This window comes from Arvicola amphibius, chromosome 7, assembly GCF_903992535.2.
Source record: "Arvicola amphibius chromosome 7, mArvAmp1.2, whole genome shotgun sequence".
NCBI lineage: Eukaryota > Metazoa > Chordata > Mammalia > Rodentia > Cricetidae > Arvicola > Arvicola amphibius.
The window spans coordinates 73171111-73191773 of record NC_052053.1 but is presented as its reverse complement, the minus strand read 5'-3'; the positions used below and the strand labels follow the sequence as shown (position 1 = coordinate 73191773).

Sequence of the window (20663 nt, the reverse complement as noted above, 5' to 3'; positions counted from 1 at the left end):
GGACAGAATGGTGGGGACTGGGCTGGGCTAGCCACAGCCTAGCAGAGAGGCAGACCTAGGGTGTCAACTGCAAAATGAAACGGGTGCTTGCACCACAGCAAGCAGAGACCTAGAGAAGCTGGGTGAGGCCGAGAGGGCCAGGGGGCACATGTGCAGGCTCCTGGCTTACCTTTGGTACTGTGTGGGTAACAGTTGGGGCACAAACCTGGCTCTCAACTGTCTACTCAGCACAAAACACAACAGAGAGAGGAGGGTTTTCCCAAAGTAGCAGCACCTATGGCCTCAAATCTCCCAGGAGGAGCCAAAAGCCCTCTCCTCAGGAGTCTGGATGGGTGAGGAAGGTGCCTGGTCTCTGGAGGTAGGAGGCAAGGTTTCTCCTGGGTTTTCACAGGGCCCCATAGCAGCTGTTCTCATCTCTCAGCCAGCACTGCCACCAGGGGGCGCAAACGGAGAGGGGAAACACTGTCCAAGATGGGCCTCCCACAAGTCCAAAGGGAAGGTGGCTAGGGACTGGATCAAGGAGGGTGGCAGACGAGGGCTCCGTAAACTGCCTTTTCCCATACCATAGACCTCTTTCCTCGATCCTTCCAAGGTCCAACATAGTGGGTGTATGACAGGATACCTGGCCAGAATTGTGGGGTACCCACTGTTCAGCCTTTGTCCTTAGCCTTTGGTCGCTGTGGTTTGGTGTTGTAGAGCACTGTCCTCCAGGAATGACATGACTGCTGCCCTCTTGAACTGCTAGCGGCTGTATCCAAAGGGGACCTGAATAAGATTGGGCTAGTTAACTTTCTGCCTCACATGGGAGAAGCTTCAGAGGTCCCGCCCTCCTCTGGATTTATCAGCAATTAATGGTTGCTGATGGTGGGGCTCACAAGTACAAACCCCTCCTCAAGGATAAATATTCTGTTCATGGTTGCTAGGAGAGATAATGACACAGCTATCCATAAGCTGCCCATGCTCCTTTAATTCCAGCTAAACTCATTGGTTAAACCAGGCTAGACCTTTCTTTGGTCTCTAGTTGGCACCCTATGTGGGGTGGATGAACACTGGCTCATCTCCCCAGCAAAAGCTTACACAACTTGGCTGTGTTGCTATCAGCGCATCTGTGGTTCTGCGTGAGGGCTGCAGCCTGGTGGTGACATTTTGATTCTTAACCCAACTTGTACTTCACTGCTAGTTTGCAGAAATTACTTCTTTTAAAATGTACAGATTTGATAGCTGAAGGCTGAAGTCTGCGTAACTGAATGGCTAGAACCCCGAGATGAGTTAACAAGTGCACATACATTATCCTATTCACAGCACACATTATTTGGGCTTAATTTTTCTATTTCCCAGGCTTGTAATCTACTTTCCCTCCCATCAGATATACAGCAATTCTATTCTTCCAGGGTCAGCTGCTTCATAATCATCACCCTGACAGCGGGCTACATCCTTGTTCACTTAATAACTATTTATCATCCGCTATCTTCCCACTTTCAAAAGGGAGTAAGTTAAATGCTCCAGAAATTGGAAAAAATTGAAATTTGACCTTTATTAACTGGGTTAATTGTCAAAATCTCTGCTTGTAAAAAAAATTTAATGACCAAAAAGTGTAACTTTTAGAGTTTCAAAGATTAGGTTAATGTCCAAGGAAGTATAAACTTTGACCTTTTTGACACATGTCATGAGCAACAGCCATCCTAATAAATTGCTACCTGTGAGCAATTATAAAGCTCCCCCAGTATCCAATCGGGCCATTTAATTGCTGTAGGAACCCCCAGCTTCCTCTAAGACAGCCTGCAGAGCCATTGGATGCCTGTGGGAATTGCTTTTTAAGTTTGTTGCGGGGGAGGAGTACTTCTTCGTTCAATTGGATTTCTAGACTGGGAAACAGTCGCTGACAAATCTGAGCAAACTGACATGGACAGCCTGGGCAATAAAGAGAACTGGTCACAGAAACCAGGAAGTCAAGAACAAAGGCTCAGAGAGGGTCCGTCACTCACATGGAGCTTTCCACTTCCTGAATTGCCCGTTCAAGGTGTGCTGGTGTGGGCTGTGGTTTGACCATGTGCTGAGTCCTGAGTTGGGCCGAGAGGTGGTTTTTCACATGTTCCATTTGGGGATGCACATCTGTGAGCTGCTGCCAGGGAGCAAGCTGGGTCCCACAGGTCAGGGGCATTGGTTGCTTTCGTGCGGGCAAAGGAAAAGTGCTTATTAGGTCACATCAGGCAGCTCACAATTGTAACTCTAGTTCCAGGGGAACTGGATACCCTCATCTGGCCTCTGAGGGCATCTGCACACACACAGTACGCATAAATTCACCCAGACATACATTTATCCACATAAAAATAGCTAGGTGTAGAGATGCATGCCTTTAATTCAGCAGCTGGGAGGCAAGCTCAGGTGGATCTCTAGGAGTTTGAGGCCAGCTTTGTCTATAAAGAAGAGTTACAGGCTATGCAGGGTTGAATAGTAAGACCTGCCCCTCTCCCCCACAAGCATATTTTAAAAGTTGTAGATGAATTATTTGTATAGAGAAGGGTAAAGTTAGGCTGAGAAAGAATATACAGAATCCCCAGTGAGGTCCAGTAAGCTTCCCATTAGTTCCTGAAGACTGGGGTGGCCCTTAAAACCTAGTACAGGTGGAATGTCCCCTATATGACTATCTCTAGCCTGTGGGATGGGTGGGGTGGCATCCATCTTCCTTGGCTACAAGAAGGTCATGTACTCCTTGGCTGGCCCAGCACATATCAGACACCCCAGGGAATGCAGGATGATGCCAACATCGACTGAAAGTGTATGAAGAAAAACCTGGAATGAGACCAGCAGTGACTGAGCCTATACTTACCACCTGTGAGGCAATGCCTTGACCACCTGCTCTAACACCGTGAGTGACAGGTCCTGAGAGCAGTAGGGGCTATATCCACCAGATGCCCATTGGGATCCTGAGGGAGAAACCCCTGGGAGTCGTGTCCTCCAACGTCTAACCTGTAGCCAGAAGAATGTTTTCTTTGGATACCTCTTGTTCTTACTGCTTGACCCCAAAATCTGATGCCTTCATCATCACTGCCAACTTCAGGTTAAAGGCATGGAGTCCCCAAAGGAAGCATCCTGTTGTCTGCCACAAAATCTAAGCAGAAAGCTCACGGTTTCCTGGTTTTGGGAAAACTGAGAACTTGACTCAGGTAACTGCTGCAGAGAGCATACTGTTCCAAGTTGCTAATGCTGTTAGTATTTGAGTCACCGGCTCCCACGGCACCCAACACGTGTGGAGACTCACGGGTGCAGGCTGTACTCCATTCTCCTTCCCACTTGGAGCCCAACCTTGCACAAACAACACTCAAGTGGCTTTTAGGTAAAGCTCCATCCACCTTCACTAGCAAGAGCTGACAGTTTCAGGGGGGCTATTTCAGCATCTGCTTTAAAAATGTGGGGGGGAAAGAAGGGAGGGAGGGAGGGAGGGGGAAGGACGGACAATGGTGACATCAATTTGACACAAGAACAGATCAGGAAATAAAGTCCCATTTCCCTTTCTTCCTGAAAGAACCTTTCTAAGACACCAGCTCTGGTCCCTTTAAAGTCCAAGAAGTGTTAGGATGAAATCCCTGGCTGCAATTACCAGAGTCTTTCTGTTATCAGCACTGGGATCACTGGGTAACATATGCCCAACACTGGCTGTTTCAACAAATCCCAGAAAAGGAACAAACTTCATGATATATTTTGGGGGGATTAACAGGAAGTTTCCATCATTTGCTTTTAGGACTTGCTTGACAGGATGCTCTGGTGCCAGCTGTGGCATTATTTCCAGAATTGTCCAACTGAGGTGCATACGGCTCTAACTGCCATCCCTTGCTGTGACTTGAGTCGGCTGTCATTTCCATCAACCTTTGGGGCTTATTTTGAGCTATCTGTAAGAAGTGAAAGCTGAGTTCACAGTGACATTAATATGTATAAAATAATGTTTTCAGTGTACACGGGGGATATGACAGCAGTCCCTGGGCCAAGGCCATGTGTTAAAATCCTGGTGCTCACGGAAATTCTCTCCCAACCTGAGAGCCCTGCCCTATCCCAGGATGGGATTAATGTCTTCAGATTATGGCATGATTCCTTCAATAGTCCAGGGAGCTGGCTACTAAATCTTACTATATCCCTGGCATTCTCCCAACAACCTCCTATGTCCACCCCACTTTGTAGTCAAGAAATCCAAGCCTCTTACCAAGAAGGTGCATGCCTGTAATCTTACCAATAAGGAGGCTGAGGCAGGAGAATCAGGAGTTTCAGGCCAGCCTGAACAAAAACCTTTTCACAAAGCAAGAGGGGGAGGGAGGAAGAGGAAGGAGAGAATGACGATAAATCCCACCCTGGGCATTAATTCACTTGTTCTGTGTCACAGTCAGGGATGAATGTGGTGGGTCAGGACTTTACTCCAGGGCTACCTGACTTCCTAGGCTATGGGCCTGCTTACAGACAGTCTGGAAAGGTCTGAGTCCTGGTAGACAGTGACTGCAGTAAACATTTGCTCAGTAGCATCCTGGAGAAGGGACTTGTCACGAGTGAAAGGTGGAGAGGCCCAAGGGAAGAAAGAATGCCATCGCATGCCAAAGCAGACAGGGTCAACAGAGAGGCAGCCACTCTGGGATGTCCTTTGGGTGCTTTGTGGAGATTTTAAGCATACCTCAAGAACCACCTATCTATCCCAACCTTCTCACATCGGTCCTGGGGATCCAGATTCAGGTCCACATGCTTTTACAACAAATACCATGCACCCAGCCATGTCTTCAGCACCCCCCGCCGGTGTTTTTATTTATTTTTAATTGGAGACAGAGTCTTATGCAGTCCAGAGACCTTCCTTTCTCCACCCTCTCACTGCTGGGATTACACATATGTGCTACCAAACCTGTTATGCAGTACAAAGGATTGGACTCAGGGTTTTGTGCACACTAGGCAAACACTCTGCCAACACTGTGCTACATTCCCAGCCCAATTTTCTCATTTTAAGTGAACACTGAATTCAGTAACACTGTATATAATGGGAACCTGGAGATATTAACATATTACCCCATCTCTCTTTAAAACATGAAGAGTACCTTAGTAGACCTGTTTTAGAAACTACTGGGAGAAAACAATAAATTGCCAGTGTGTAGGAAAAACTAGACATTTTTTTAGGGCAGTGAATCTCATGATGTTTACAGGCCAGGAGGTGGTGGCACTTCCAAGACTAGCAGAACCTCTTGTTCAACAGCTCTAGGGAAGAAAGAAAACTTCAACATGAACTGAGAGGAAGATCCATTTTCATGACATATGGCAATGAAGGTTCTTCAATACCACTGAATCACTTTCCCTCCGTTTCTGAACGGCGACAGTGTGGCTCCTGGGGTCCCAGGTGAGCAGCACTCTGCCTGTGACTGGGTAGGAGACTATGTGGTTCCCTCTGTCTAGAAAGCAGCGCTGCTCCACAGCCACTCTGCCTCTGACATCACATTCAGTGACTTGGTGCTACAATGACTCACAGACCTTGTGATGGAAAAGCAACTGACAGAACAGACTGCGGGGCCCCAGGAATGGCTGTCACCATGTCTGTCAAAGGTGTTTTAGAGACTAGGACTGGAATCCCAGCTCTCTCAGCTCTATCTAATTCAAACTTCCCCAGCAAATAGTTTACAATCTACCCCATGATACAATGCTCTTTTACCCTAGGACTGTACACATGTATGCACAAGGCATTTTTTGCATTAGGCTTGAAAACTTTTAGTCTAGTGAAAAACTGTTATTTACAGGCAAATTAATGCAAAACATTGTTTCAGCAGCATTAACTAGAAAATCCAAGGACACAGAGACCATTCTGTAAGCTCCACGTGGATGGTAAAGTATCTCCAGTCTCAGGCTCACAGGAGACTTGGCATCACGTGTCTTCTCACAACAGCAGCAGGTGGTTTCAGAGGGCCCTGCCTCACACAAGTACATACTAGCATCCAGTGCAGCAGGTGAGTCTGTCCAGCCCATCTGAACCCAGAGCAGACAGCCAAGCAAATCGTCTCTGGAGCAGTGTCTTCTCTGAGCAGGACCATGGATGCTATACAACTCCCCATATCTCTATAGCTCTTATCAAACCACAGTGAATCATTTACACAGCAGTTTTCAAAATGAGCCCTGTCTGTGATAGTTCAGATGTCAGTGATGACATAAAAATGTGTGGTCAAGGAAAACTGGACATGAATCAGCAGATCCCATCCTTTCCTCCAGAGGGACACTGCCCCACACTTCACATCCCCTAAAAGCCAATCTGCCTTCTGTTGCCATCCTGTGGCCTGGGATCCCTTGAGGCCTGTGATCCCACTGGAACATTGCAGCTACTTAAGATGGGATGGGGCTGTGCAGGCCTCTGGGCACCCAGGCATGCTCCCATCGAGTCTCTGTGTCTGTGACGAACACAGCCTGTGGCATAGCAAAGTCCCCAATGGTTAGGGAATACGTGGGACCTGGGTAAAAGCTTGACTCAAAGGGTCTGCTCTACTTCCAACAGAACAAACAAACAAACAAGAACACCAGTCATGTTTTTCTTTTAATAACGGGTTTTACTCAAAAGGGTAGCTTTGAAAACCTCTAGCCTGTGAAAACTGGAAAAGCCAGGGAGCTACCACCTCCTGAACCCACTGCATGAAGCTGCAGCTGCGTCTGCAACAGCCCACTGCAATCACTGGAAGTCAGTGCACCACTCTGATGAACTCAGAGCCAGCATTTAAAACTAAGGAAGAGGACTCAAGTCCTACTCTGATTTATGGAAAAGGATAAGTTTTTAATGCAGCAAAACAGAACACAAAAAGAATAGAAATCAATAGATAGATGTGTGTACTTATATAATTAATATCATCAATATTTTAAGCCATTAAAAATTAGGTTGCCACCTTATCTTTTCTTTTGGTATGGGGATATTATTTTTGAGAAAAAAAAAACAAAAAACAAACAAACAAACAACTGATTTGCCCAGACCTCACTTGGCTTTCTTTGCACTGTGCCTCATTCCCGCTGTCCACTGAACATCTAGAGTTCAACCTTGGCTCCGCAGCAGAGGCAGAGCCCACTTTCATCCTGGAGCAAGGATGGTAGGCCTGCAGAGCACAGTTGAGCAAGGACCGCAACTCTTCCCCAGGAAGAGATGCAAGTGCCCACATAAGGTCTGCACAGTCCCCAAAGGCATCTCCTCCGTCACTGTTGACTAGTTTGTTCAGCCCAGAAGCAAGATGGCAATCTTAATCAAAAAGGGAAGCTAGATCTTTAAAATAACTTAAAAATCACTTTTATATAAAGCAGCAAAAACATATTTTCCTCTCTGCGAAAAGAAAAATGTTAACAAGGAACACGGCGATGTAGTGGGCTGTCCACAACTTCTGCTAAACTGGATTCCCAATGAGTGCATCTCAGAGTCGCTCCTTCACTTCATCCATGCTGCCCAAAGACTCTTTGGTCCCATTAGGGATCACGTTTTCCCCATTGATGAGCCCATTCTCAGCAGCCTTGGCTTTGCTGACAGTCTCCGTGAGGCTCAGAGACTCCTGCACCCCTGCCTCCTCCTCCAGCTTTCTCAGGACCAGAGGGAGCCTAGAGTCCCCCACACTGCCCTCCAAGAGTCCCAGGTCACTCTCCTCGTATCTGGGCAACGGAGCCCTCTCCTCCATGTGTTTGCGGTAGTACTCCCGGTTCATAGCTGCGCTCTTCACCGCTTTCTCCAAAATTTCCTTTTCACCCAAGCGCAATTTGATGGCCATTGTGGCACGAACAGACAGGTCAGGGTTTTTCAAGACGATCTTATCTTCCTGGGGAAGGAGGGTATGACACCAAGTTAAAGAAAAGAACACTAGATCAGCAAAGCTGCAAAGGGCAGTAGGTCAGCCTGAAGGGGTTAAAGGTGCTAGAAGCCATTCAGACCACCTGGTAACTCAATATGCCCATCAAAACCAGTCTGACTTATGAATCTTGTACAGTAAGTTATATCTCTCAAAACAAAAGCCAAGTCAAATGGAGCCAACACAAAATGGAGGGCGATATTTACTTTAATCACCTTGACTGGAGCCCTCATGTTGGGCCCAGGATGAAGGACATGAACTAAAGAATTAGAGACAAAGAAATATTTTTAGCCAAACCTGGTGCACAGCCTGTAAGCCTAGCTGGTCAGGAAGCTGAGACAGGATGGTTCTAAGACTGAGGCCTGGGTGGGCTACAGAGTTTATGGCCAGTCTTAGTGAGGCTATGTCCTGAAACTAAAGAGGACATGGGCTTATGTGGCACACACGAGGCTCTAGGTTTAACCCCCAGTAATGTACCACATGTTGGTACAAAAGAGAGAAAATGAGAAGGTAAGAGAGGGGTGGGGATAAGGGGTAATAAAAGCTTTGAAGCTAAATACAAATTCATGTCTGTGGTATCATATGAATTAAAAATAGTTTTTAAAAGTACTAAGTTTGAGTCAGACAGGTGTACCTTTAATCCCAGCACTCAGGAGGAAGAGGCAGGTGGATCTCTGAGTTTGAAGCCAGAGTGAGTTCCAGGACAGTCAGGCTACACAGAGAAACCCTATCTCAAAAAACAAAAAACAAAACAAAACAAACAACCCCCCCAAAAAAACCCAAAAAACAAAACAAAAAAAAGCACTGAATTTGTAAAACGTACTACATTTATAAAATTTATCAGCAATGCTATTAAGTATAAACATGATAAACAGAAAAACACTGATCATGAATAAAGAATGTCAAATATACATTCTGGTAAGAATCAGAATACAGTAAGAACTAGAAACACATCAAAGCAGGATCTTCATTCACTGGGCTAAATACCTCAATTGTCGTTTTATATGTTTTTAAAAGAAGTGAGGCTCTATCTTCCAGAAATGTCCACAGTTTGACTTCATTGTCCCAGCTGACAGGAAACTCAGAGTTCCCCAGAGTGAAGATCCTGTCAATGGCGCTGTCTCCTAGCAAATGCTCTTTCAATTCCTCTACAAGAAAGATACATAGCAGTCAATCAGGAAGGATCGGCACAGCCCTCACTTTAAGGGGCTACCCTAAGGTCCCCCACAGCACCAGCATATTCCAGTCTCTTTCAGACTCTCCAGGCAGAGGCAGAGCTGAACTCCACACCAGGAGGTCACATGAGACCTCCCTGAAAGGTAGTCTCTCAAAGAGACACACTGAGAGCCTTCGGATAGGCTCACTCTTTCTGAAGACATTCTATGGCCACATCCCTCACTATCACAGAACTGTTTTTTCTAGACCCTCAGTCCTACCAACTACGCCAAAAAGTAGAGCTGAAGGAATGGTTCAGGGTTAAGAGCACTGGCTGCCCTTCCAGTGATCCCAGGTTCAATTCCCAGCACCCACATAGCAGCCTACAACCATCTATAGCAACAGTCCCAGGGTATTCAATGCTCTCTTCTGGTCTTTGGGGGCATTGCACATACAAGGTACACAGTTACACATGCAGGCAAACAGTTCATGTAAATAAATAAATTAAGATGAAAATAAAATGTCTTAAAGACACCGAGAAGAGCCACTATCACCCTAGGACCCTCTATTTGGTAATTATATACCCCATCTTGTTACAAGTAAGCCAAAGATGGGAAGGAACAAGTACATGGACTATGGAAATCTTAGTCAAGGAAAAACGACTCTCACTCATCAGGAATTTAAATTACATATAAACACAACCACCTTCAAAAATATAAGTAAGAAGAAAGAATTCAGCAATGGCTCTGAGCACTTATCTCCTGCCCATCCAATTCAGTTCAACAAACACACCCATGCTTCTTATGTAACTGTGAGACAGTATCTCTTTCAGAGCAAAATGCCCTACAGCTGTCACTATTTACAATTCAAATTGAGGAGCTGTGCTGCCAGCAAACCAAACTTTTATTAGTATTAGTTGGAGTAATTCAAAGAATACATCAATTGTCTGGACATGACAAATTGTCTTCTGATGACTGAAAAGAAACTAAAGAACAGCAACAGACAGAAAATGGTTTTTTTTTTTTTTTTAAAAAAAATGCATGTTATCTGACATTTAAAAAACAACTATCCAGTTCTATGGTAAAATTCAGGGTTTTAGATGCTTCACTTGTCAGTTTATAACCTTTGTTTAGAGATAAAGATCTTTAAAAAAAACCCACTTCCTTAGAAATGGAAAATTCTTTCCAGAAATCTCCAATGTTAAGTCACTGCTGTCAACTCTTCCTCACCCCCAGCTCACACTGCAGTGTGGAAGGCAGAGACCATGCTCTTCCTCTCCAACAGATGTGCAGAGAAGTTGGACACAGCTCACAAGGAAACATACAGGGCAGCTGCCGGCCTGACCTAGACAACAAACCAGGCATCACTCCCCTTCCCAAGGTAGCCTAAGTCTGGTTATCCTGGGGACACTCACACTCAGCCTGAGTTTCTCCCTGTGCAGAGAGGATCACACTGCTCTGCCTTCCTCCCCACCTCCTCACACGCAAATACACTGTCTCCAGCAAGAATTGTTCCATGAATTCTATTAGCTGCACATCAGCAGGGATGTAGGGATGTCTGTGGCATGGACTCTGGAAATAATGCGGCTGGTTCTGAGTCAAGGTCATTCATTACTGGCTGAGTAGCCCCTTCCTAAGTTTTTTGAACTGGAGACTCCATCAATGCAACAGGAAACAGCTAATGGGGCAGAAGAGATGAAAATACAGGAAGCACCATGTTGAGCATGATGCATTGCACAAGCTACAGGGACAGCCATTGCCAGAATATCTCTTTCTCTCTCTTGCTAAATATGGAAGAAAATACCACAGTTCATCCTACCCTGTGCTCACAAAAGATCCTCGTGAGTGGTGGTGAATCTCTGGAAGGTTCTTGCTCTCCAAGGATGGTTAGCCTGTCTCATTCTAGTTCTGCAACAGCATCTATATTGCCTACCTACATTCTAGGACCAAGCTCTTGTACATTCAGCTTCCTATCAAGCCCTGAACACAGAAGAGATGGGGGTGAGACAGTAAGGAACAGCCTCTTCTCTGTGGCCACAATGGACTGCTCTAACCAGCTGCACTTTCCCAAATGCTCATTTATCTATTCACTCAATCATTCACTTATTCTCTAGTCATTTTGCATAGGACTGAAGGCAGCTGATAACAACAGGCCCCATCCCTTACAAATGAACCTCAGGGTCAGTGATTTGGAACACAGGTTAGGAAGGAGAACAAAAGCAGAGTAGGCTCTGATGACTTGTTCTAAGCTGATATATAAATGGGTGAACAATACATGGATTTAATCCTTCCTGGACCTGAAATAAGAAGCTGTGGCCAGGCACATTTTGTCTAATACAGCTGTCTGCATTATTACTAACCCTCTCAGGATATCTGGACTCTGCCAGTCCAGTACACAACAGATTAGTTCTCCAATATTGCCAACCTCCCTCTACCAAAAAGTGCTTTCCATTTCAAGAATGTCTCTAATCTGACCCCCCATGTTTTACACTTTCACAATTTAAAAAGAATTTTTTTCATCAGCAATGATTTTTACCTTCAGTCATGCAGAATACTCGGAGAAAAGCCAGAAGCTGGGCAGAGATGGGCGGCTCAGTAAAATGCAATGCAAAAACACTGGATCTGAAAAAAACAACACCTGAGGTCAGCCCCACAGCTCGTCCAGAGGAAGGTGCCCAGATTTACACACAAGCAGTGGTCCTCAAGGAAAGCAGAGCTGAGCTTCACTAAGCGAAGACATGCACTAGGAAAGCATGAAGCTGGTGGGTAGGAAGGCCTTGTCAGGCACTGGCCACCCCTCCCAGCATGCCTGATGCCTAATGACCTTACTCTCGGGGCCACATGCTCATGGTGAGAGAATTAAACACACTCACAGTCCTTAAGACACAGTAACAATAATTCATGTTGAGTTCACACTTTATCATTAATCAAATATTGACAAGTTCAATAAAAAAGTCCAGATAATCCATTTTCATTAAGAATAGTTCCTCTAGTCCCTGGAGGACTAATAAATCATAATTCTCATCTTCTTTACCATTTCACACCTCAAATGTAAGAAAAAATTAAATAATCTAACCAGAAATTCATGGAATCACTGAGGATCATGACTTCATTACAGAAATTAATGGTGCCAAAGAGTTAAATAAAACAAACTGATCCAGGTCATTATAGCCTTTTCAAGGTGAAAGACATGAATGATACCAGAGCACTTATTTAACTTAACGAGGACTGCAGGCCATATCCCCTGGAACTAGCTGTGAACACTGCTAGCGACACAATTATGTCTATCTGGAAGCGCTGGTAAATCACCACACATCTCCAAGGTCTAAATTTGCTGTGCAACAGGGATAAAGGGATTAAGACACAGCACTGTGGAGAAGCTTTATTAACACACCAATTAAACACTATGCCAAGGAAATACTGCACACACCACTGGAAAGAGTCAACCCATGTTTTCTTCTACTTACGTTGGGATGCCAGCGCGAGCCAAGACCTCGGCCTTCATGGCGTAGAGCCTGTCACTTTTACTTACTCCAAGCTTTATTTTTACTCTGTCGTGTGAATTATTGTCAAAGAAAAAACCACTGTGGATCACAAACTCTGCATTTGACCGAGTGCCATAAAAAATGTAAATCTGAGATGCAGTAAAGAAAAAAATAGAAGGACATAAACCAAATTTAGTATGTATTCTTAAAACAGCAGCGCAGAGGCTTAATCCTCCTGCATTAATGCTACTTTACATCAGCAGACAGACCTCTAACTACACATCCACTTGGTACAGCACGATGCGTGGAAGGTGAAGGTATGCAGTCCTTCTAACTTCCCAAATTATCTAAGGAGAGGAAAGCCAAACATATATGTCTACTACTAGACGGGGGAGAGGGAGCACATGGGGAAACAGACCCAGGACTGCCAAGCCTCTCATCCAACCCCAGCCAGCCAGGCCCCTCTTAAACTGTTAGAATGTGCCACATCTTCCTTCCTTCCTTTCAGGGGAACATTCTAGAACAGGCATTTGAATTAGCTCCTGTCAAAGACCACTTCCACAGATTGTGCTCTTGCACACTGTCAGAGTGTTGTGAACATTTCTGAAGAACAGACCAAGTGGAAGGCAGTGTCTGTCCCTGTATTGGTTTTCTATTGTATACTGGGTTGTAAAACTAATAAATGCAGATATTTATAGATGTATATTTCAAAACTGTTGGGAAACTTACCTGTGCCTCCATCCAAATTATTAGATTAAAAAAATGGACATCTCCCAGCAAAAGTATACGATAAGGATGTGTGTTCTAATTCCCTTAGGCTTTAACTACCTAAATCCCATCTCTTTTTTTCCAGTGTCAACTTCTTTTATTATTTAAACTTCTCTGAAACTTCCTCAGAGGTATACACTAGTGTCCCACCTCTTTCTAAGAAATGCAGCTTATGAAACAAAACACTTGTGGACAGTCTGTCTGGGCTTGTGGGATCACATACAGTGGCTCACTGCACAGAGCTGTACTGCTTTCTGTGTACATGCAAAGTGTTTTCTGTCCCAAGATTTGGTCAGAAACAATCCTAAAGATCCGTGTTCCTGCTCCTCCCTATGCCCAATAATTCTTAAGATGACCAAAGCCACCACTCAGTGCTCACAGGTTGGCTCACAGTTAGGGACAGAACACTGAAACTTACCTGATCGCCAGCCTGAAAGTCCTGCAGGGCTACGCACTCACAGCGGTCATCCTCCAGGTTATAACCAGTCGTGATCTAGGCAGGAGAGAAAGGCAGGGTCAGGACAAACGTGTCTAGGGTGCTTACAGGGACAGCAAAGACTTTCAAGACTCCAGCAAAGGCTGGTGAGGGTTTCAGTCATTTTTATGTACAACGTAGATTGTACAGGAACTGCAGATCTGAAGTAAATCTCTCTTGGGAAAAGACACTGTGCACCACTTCTAGGTCTCCACCAAGCACATGATTAGAAAATTGCTGCCTTTGAGCCCCGAGCAAGGCTCCACAAATGACGAAAGTCGCATGCCCACACAGGAGGCTCTGGGGTACCTGTATTTACTTAGAAGTGTTACTTGTATATAACTTTTATAGTGAGAAATCAACATGGGGGCAGGGTCTAGTTCAGTGGTAGAGCAGTACATAAGGCCCTGGCCTCTTTCACCAGCAAAACGAAAAAAAAAGGGGGGGGGGGTTCTATTGCATAAGAATCAAGAGGATAAGAAAAGGGGCCACTACTACATTACAGACACATTTTCCTCTGTAATTACAAAGTCATCTAAAATTTTCTGGTAACTAAAGGCAAAGTAAATGATTATTACTTCCTCTCTCTCTGCTAAGAGACATAAATGTGAGTGTTTCTAAGCCTATATGGTACAGACAGTACAGAAAAGTCTCCTAACCCATCCATCAGCCAACCTGTCTTGGCAAGGGCATCTGCATGCAATGCACAGAAGTGACCACTCTTAACTGCCCAAGAACTCTTACACACCTTTTTAATCTTTTTATTCTGTTTCCCCTTGTGACTACAGTTCTTACCCTTCCTCTATCAGCATCTGCAAAGCCCTTCTGAGCAGTGCAAGTTCCTGTACCACGGTTGTTCTGCTGACCACACAGTGGCCCTGGACAACACCAAGTTCCCAGGAGGCCTCAGAACATGGTGTTCTCTGTCATACAGGCCACTGTCCCATTCCCTCTTGCATGGAACTACCTTTATGTAACTCTTGTTTTGCTTTGAGACTGTGAAACCTGTATTCTTTCTGGGGCGCCTTTCCCCATTTTACCTCCTCTCATCCTCCGCTCTCTAGCCGCTACCACATATATTTCATATGTGCCTGCCCCATCCTCAAGGAGACCAGGAGTGTTCTTCAAGTCAGAGCACCCAGTGCTTCGTGGACAGTCCCTAACTCCTGACACTGCCTTTGTGCCTTAAGGCACAAACTCCCAGGGGAGGAACAAGGACCCCCCAATGCAAAAGCAGTCTGTCTTGATGCCCCACTCCTGAACAATGCCAACCTCCTAAACTGTGTAAACTTGTCTGGCTCCTTTTGGTCACACTTACTCCATCCTGGGGAGTCAAAGACTCACCTATTAAGTAGCACCACAGGAGGAAGGGTGTGACTGTGACATGATTACTCCTTCCGACACACAGAGGACATGATCATTTCAATCTTTTTTCAATTTCCTCCTAGTGCATATCTATTACTTGCATTGTGTACAACGAAGGAATGAAGTAATGCACACTTGTTGATTCAACTTGGAAGACAGTGGAAAAACTGAAGAAACAGATCACAGCTGTGTCTGTGTGTCCTACTGTTTTGTCCTAAGCCAGAGTGTGTATGCTGGTGAATTTAAAGCACCAAACTCTTGTTTGGATATGACAGACCCAACCCCCAGCAAAAAAGAAAAAAGTGAAAAAAGAAAAGAAACATCACCTGCTTTAATAGACCTCCCAAAATAATGAGTAGAGGCTGGCTGTGGACAAGTACCACTGTAATCCCAGCACTACGAGACAAAGGAGTGCAAGGCCATGGCTGCATAGCAAGTTCAAGACTAGTCCAGGCTACAAAAGACTTGGTTGTTGTTGTTGTTGTTGTTTTAAATGAGACTATAATGCATAGGTAACGCAGGAAATACAAATAGGACAAGAAGGAGGCTTTATGTGACAGAAGTGATGCTTGGTTTACAAAGAATACTCAGGGTGGCCTCACTTGACAGATCTGGGGAACACATGTTCTGGGCAAGAGCAGCAGCAAACACAGAGGTCCTGAGGTGGGTTGTACTGGCTAGAAGCAGCAAGAAGCCAAAGGTAGGTGACTTCTATACGTGTTTATGAAAACTGGGATTCTGCTCTAAGCTTGGAATCTAAACATCTTCAACAGCTCAACGGAAGGGCCCTGAAAGATTTTTACCACACTGACTGAGAGTCATTATTATGGACACTCAGCACAACACACAGCATGCCCTGTAAACCACTTAGCAGAATCCTTCTCAGGAGACGCGCTTGCTGTGCGAGGATGGTGGTCTGAGTGTGGACCTCCAGTGTGCACAGTGAACACACAGATAAACCCGAGCACAGTGGTGAGCACCTTTAACATCATAGCATCACGGTGGTGGTGCAGGGGTGGCAAAGTCGGGCAAAGCTCCTAAACAGTCTAGCCAAAGCAGCAAGTTCCAGGTTTGTTTAATGTGGGAGACCTTGTCTCAAAAATACAAGGTGGGGAACAGCAGAGGAAACCATGCAACCTTGGCTTCCAGCCTTCAACCCTGCAAACATGTGCATGTGGGAAAGCACAGACACACAAGGACACACTTTCTACAGCTTAGGACTGGGCCTGGTGACCTCTTAAAACCTCTCCAGGACTTCACTCCCATCCTCCAAAATCCTAAGCAGCACTGTTGTTCCAGCTGCAGTGTCCGAAGGGCTCAGGACTGTTAAAAGCAGACAGCACTGGCTGGTGGATGAACCTTTCTTCTGATTTCCCCTATGAGAGTCTAGTTGCCTAATAATACAAGGAGAGTCAGCACAGACACAGGAAACTAAAAAGCCTTTGTTTGACACTGCGCTGAGGTCCAAGAGTCTTAAGTAAGAAAGGGAGGAGGGGCTGTACCAGCCAGGGGGGTCATGATGGGGGAACCCACAGAGAGAACTGACCTGAGCTCAGAGCTCACAGGAGCTCATGGATGCTGGACCAATGTAGGCCCTCTGCAGATATGTGACAATCCTGTAGCTTGGTCTCTTAGTAGGGCTTCTAACAGTGAGAGCAGAACCTCTCCCTGACATGTAGGTGGTTTTTGGTAACCTATTCCCCATACTGGATTACCTGGCCCCACTTCAATTTAAGGGGAGGAGCTCAGTCCTGCCTCAACTTGATGTGCCATGCTTTGCTCAAGTCCATGGGAGGCCTGCCCCTTTCTGGGTGGAGATGGAGGAGGAGTGGATGGGGAGGGAAATAGATGGGAGAGGGGAGGGTCAGAAGGAGAGGAGGGAGGAGAAACTGGATGGTATACAAAATAAATGAAAAAATGTTATTTAAATAAAAAGATTAAAAAAACCTTTGCTTGAAAAGTCAAGCCTTGAGTTCAAGCACTTCACTTTAAAAAGAAGCTAACAGTCACACATATGATACACAATTTTACAGTTTGAAAACTTTATTCCTTAAATCTTGCCCCACTCAATGTCCCATATGACAATAGAAACAAACAACAAAGGTGTCAAGTTAAGTGTGTGGGGCAAGAAGACACATGGGCTTCTTGAACAAACCTCCTGAAGTCAGCAGAGAACCACGGCAGATCACAAACCACACAAATTATATTAGAGAAGATATGCCAAGAGCTGCCTGTTATTCTTAATTTGAGAGAAACTCAAGAGTGAATAGCTTTATCATACTGGCAGGGAAGGAACACCAACGCCCAGACTCAGCACGCCTACGAACATGTTAGGGTGGCACAAACAGTCACAGGACAGGAGAGCAGAGCCCTGAGATGTAGCCTTCCATGTAGCTAGTAAATCAGAGGAGACTGAGAATGCAGAAGAACGGCTTACATTGCTAGAGACTTGTGTGTTGTTTAATTCTTTTTAATTTTTTTAACAATGGAAATGAAAATTAACTTTAATGACTGACTGAGTTTAGGAAACAGTGATCTAGTTCATATAAAGAGGGAAAAAGGAAACACACAGATCAGATATTTAAGGGTACATGAAATTTTTTTTTAATTTCAAGCCTATCATCAGTTTTAAAATATTTCTAAAGGAGAAAAAAGGAAAAAGAATGTAAAATTATATTCATTAATGAAAATGTAAAGCATGCTACTATTTCTTAGTCCTATTAATTAAATTAAGCATATCTAAATTAAGACAAAAATGTAATTATAAAAGTGTAATTCTTCTTCCTTGTACAATTTAATATTGTTAAGATCTGAAAGACTACCAGAATTAGCAGGACAGTCTGCTTTGAGTGCTTGGCACACAGTGCATGTGCTCTGGCCGCTGTATGGATGCAAAATAATCATTTTCAGCATTTCTTTAATCTATTTATAATATGACTAATAATAACGAAGCAAGCTGGCACTGAGAAGCAGGAATCAAACCCAACTTACCCTGCCGACTAGCAGTGCTGAGGACTTTAGAGAGATCTGGTTTTTGTTATCCCCCTACCTGTGAGGACCAGGAAGTCTTCAGCACAGAGAAAGCTTCAGTCCCATACTGCCTGGAACCCAAGAATATGGAGGAACAGGACCTGCCCTCCTCCTTCACAGAATCAGCCACGCGAAGATGCTTCCTGTCTTCACTCTCCCAGCCCTGTGCTTGTGCCCAGAACCTAGCACACAAGCCTCCCACACACATGGGCTCCTGAGCAAAGCAGGTGATCAAAGAAGGTGAGGAACAGAATGGGACAAGGGGTGAAAAAGAGTCAGCAGAGGAGGAAAAAAGGGCTATGAGAGAAAGCCAAAAAGATGAAAAGTTGCCTTCAATAAACCCATACTTGTAAGAGAATAAAAAAGAAAAGTGGTTTGTTCAGTCTGTGATCCAGTAAGACAAGAAAATGAATGTGAGAGCTAGGGCTGTGATTTTTGAACACACAAGTGCAGTTGCTGCAGTTCCTCAAAGTGGCCTAAGACTGGCATTCTTGGTTTTCAGTATGAAGAAGACACACAGCTTCTACTACAGGGAGACAGGAAGCAGCAGGATTTGCTTCTGCTTGTCTTCCTGGTAGGAGCAGGCAAGGGGAAACAGAAGCCAAGTAGAACATCCACCCAGAAGCTCAGCAGCCTCCAGACTCAACCCCCGGAGAAAATCTTTACCAGGCCATTGGTATGATTGCACATGTCCCATAAAGGAATCAGGGCCAAGGTCACCCGGGAGCCATCCTCTGTGGGAATTTGGTTTTGTCGTGTCATAACTGAAGAGACTGCCCACCTGTGACAAAAAGAAAATAAGAGAATTAAGAGTGAACTATCTAAAGCCACCTGCATGAGAATGCACACAACCAAACAGTTGGGGTTACTGAAGGGCTCCCAGTTTTCAGGTGTTTTCATGCCATTTAGAACTAAATCCAGGATTGAGGGAAAGGAGGGGCAGGAAACGAAGGCAATGCAAGGAAGAATGCTAAGAGGAGGCAGGAGCAGCAGGGGCCTCAGCTCCCTTCTCACCCAAATGCTGACCCTACCCTGTTCTAAGCCTCCACTGGCAAGTGGTTGCTGTCTCTCGTTTTCTAAGTTGTGTATGAGATGTAGGACATGACACTTTTATTACATTGTGTAGTGCATTAACTTTTTGTTCAAAACAAATCCCCGCTTCACACTAATATGATCTGGTCAAAAGAGAAAAAGCTTCTTTAGCAATACTTAACACTAGTGTTACGCTCAAGTCACTAGCATTACAGGTTCACAGCAGTTTCTAAGTGGCTGTCAAAATACCAGTGCTTATCAAAGCTGCTCATAGTGGATTCTGGGACCGCCCAATTTCAGCACCATAAGTGGTCACAGCAGGTCATTTGCTCATGAACTTCCCTCACCAGATCCTGCATTTCCTCAGAAACCACCCTCAACACAGTGCCCCTTACACCAACCTGTAGTCCTCGTAAGTGAAAGAATCCTTCAAGGGCAGTTTGTTGGCATGAGGATGGGTCTGGGAATGAGTGGTTATAGGAAGCAGAGGTGAAAAGAGAAAAATGGAAAACAGAAATCAGTCAGCAGAATTTCATTATTTAGTTGCTAACAGAACTAACAAGAGCCAAACGAAGCAGGAGGCGTCCAGCCGCGAGACTGAGGGATCAGCATGCTATTGTGCCCTCATACATCACTGTCAACTTAATTTGTTGTGCCCAGTGGCCGCCATAAATCTGCTCCTTCATAGTTCGATCCCGGAACCCATAGACACCACACAAAACAGTTTAAGGTGGACTGCCTTCACAAAGCAGGCACACCCACTGTTCTGAGCATCAGCTCTGAAGGAAACACCAAGCCTGCTAAGCCAGAGGGCTTGCCTATCTTGGGGGTCTCATGCCCTATTACTGGATTTTAATCTCTTTATATCACAAAAGGCAACACTTATAGGTCCTATATTGTGGGGGGAATTTTTTCACACTCTCTAACTTATATCACTTGATGACAATCGACTTATGTGCAAATGAATTATTTACACGGTAAATGTGGATCAAACACAGGAAATCAAGCAAAGTCTCGTGAGGATGAAGTGAATCTTACAAGTAAGATAAAGATAAAACAGACCAGCATTATTTTAAATTATTCCTTTTGTCTAGACAAAAGAACATTTAATAAAATACCCAAAACTTCATACACAATAGAAAATCTTATAATTGCACATTCCCTCGTCACAAGTCCCTTCTCTTTTGCCCTTTGAGTACTTAAAACTTTGTCTCATTAAGAAATTAAAAGCTGTAACAGTGTGATTTTAATCTTTACTTTCAATTACAGTCTGATAGCCAGATTGCAGCAAGTGATCAGATGAACAAATGGTCGCTTCTGAGTTTGAGACAAGATTCTGCCAGAGCTGATCCTACGCCTGTTAATGTGGCTCCGTGCAGCATGTAGCTTTGACTCCAGGTACTGGCACCACAAGTGCACTGTAATTCATCATCGCTCCCTGTAATGTGCTTGCTGGCACTGTGTGCAGGGCAGTAGGGGATGAGGTACAAGTGGCTCAAACCGTAAATCAATTAGAAAACAAAAGCTT

At 44.7% G+C, this 20663-nt stretch overlaps 1 protein-coding gene across 1 annotated transcript in view; it reads right to left on the bottom strand.

Moving 5' to 3' along the window:
* Window positions 1-6531: 6531 nt before the first annotated feature.
* Setd3 (SET domain containing 3, actin histidine methyltransferase) overlaps window positions 6532-20663 on the bottom strand; it is a 68847-nt gene continuing 54715 nt past the window's right edge. The window contains exons 7-13 of the mRNA XM_038337315.1: window positions 19537-19595; window positions 18770-18884; window positions 13652-13726; window positions 12448-12614; window positions 11517-11602; window positions 8814-8974; window positions 6532-7796 (exon numbers count right to left, since the gene is read on the bottom strand). Of these exons, the coding sequence (XP_038193243.1) occupies window positions 7401-7796; window positions 8814-8974; window positions 11517-11602; window positions 12448-12614; window positions 13652-13726; window positions 18770-18884; window positions 19537-19595 (1059 nt within the window). The 3' untranslated portion in view covers window positions 6532-7400. The remainder of the gene's footprint in view (window positions 7797-8813; window positions 8975-11516; window positions 11603-12447; window positions 12615-13651; window positions 13727-18769; window positions 18885-19536; window positions 19596-20663) is intronic.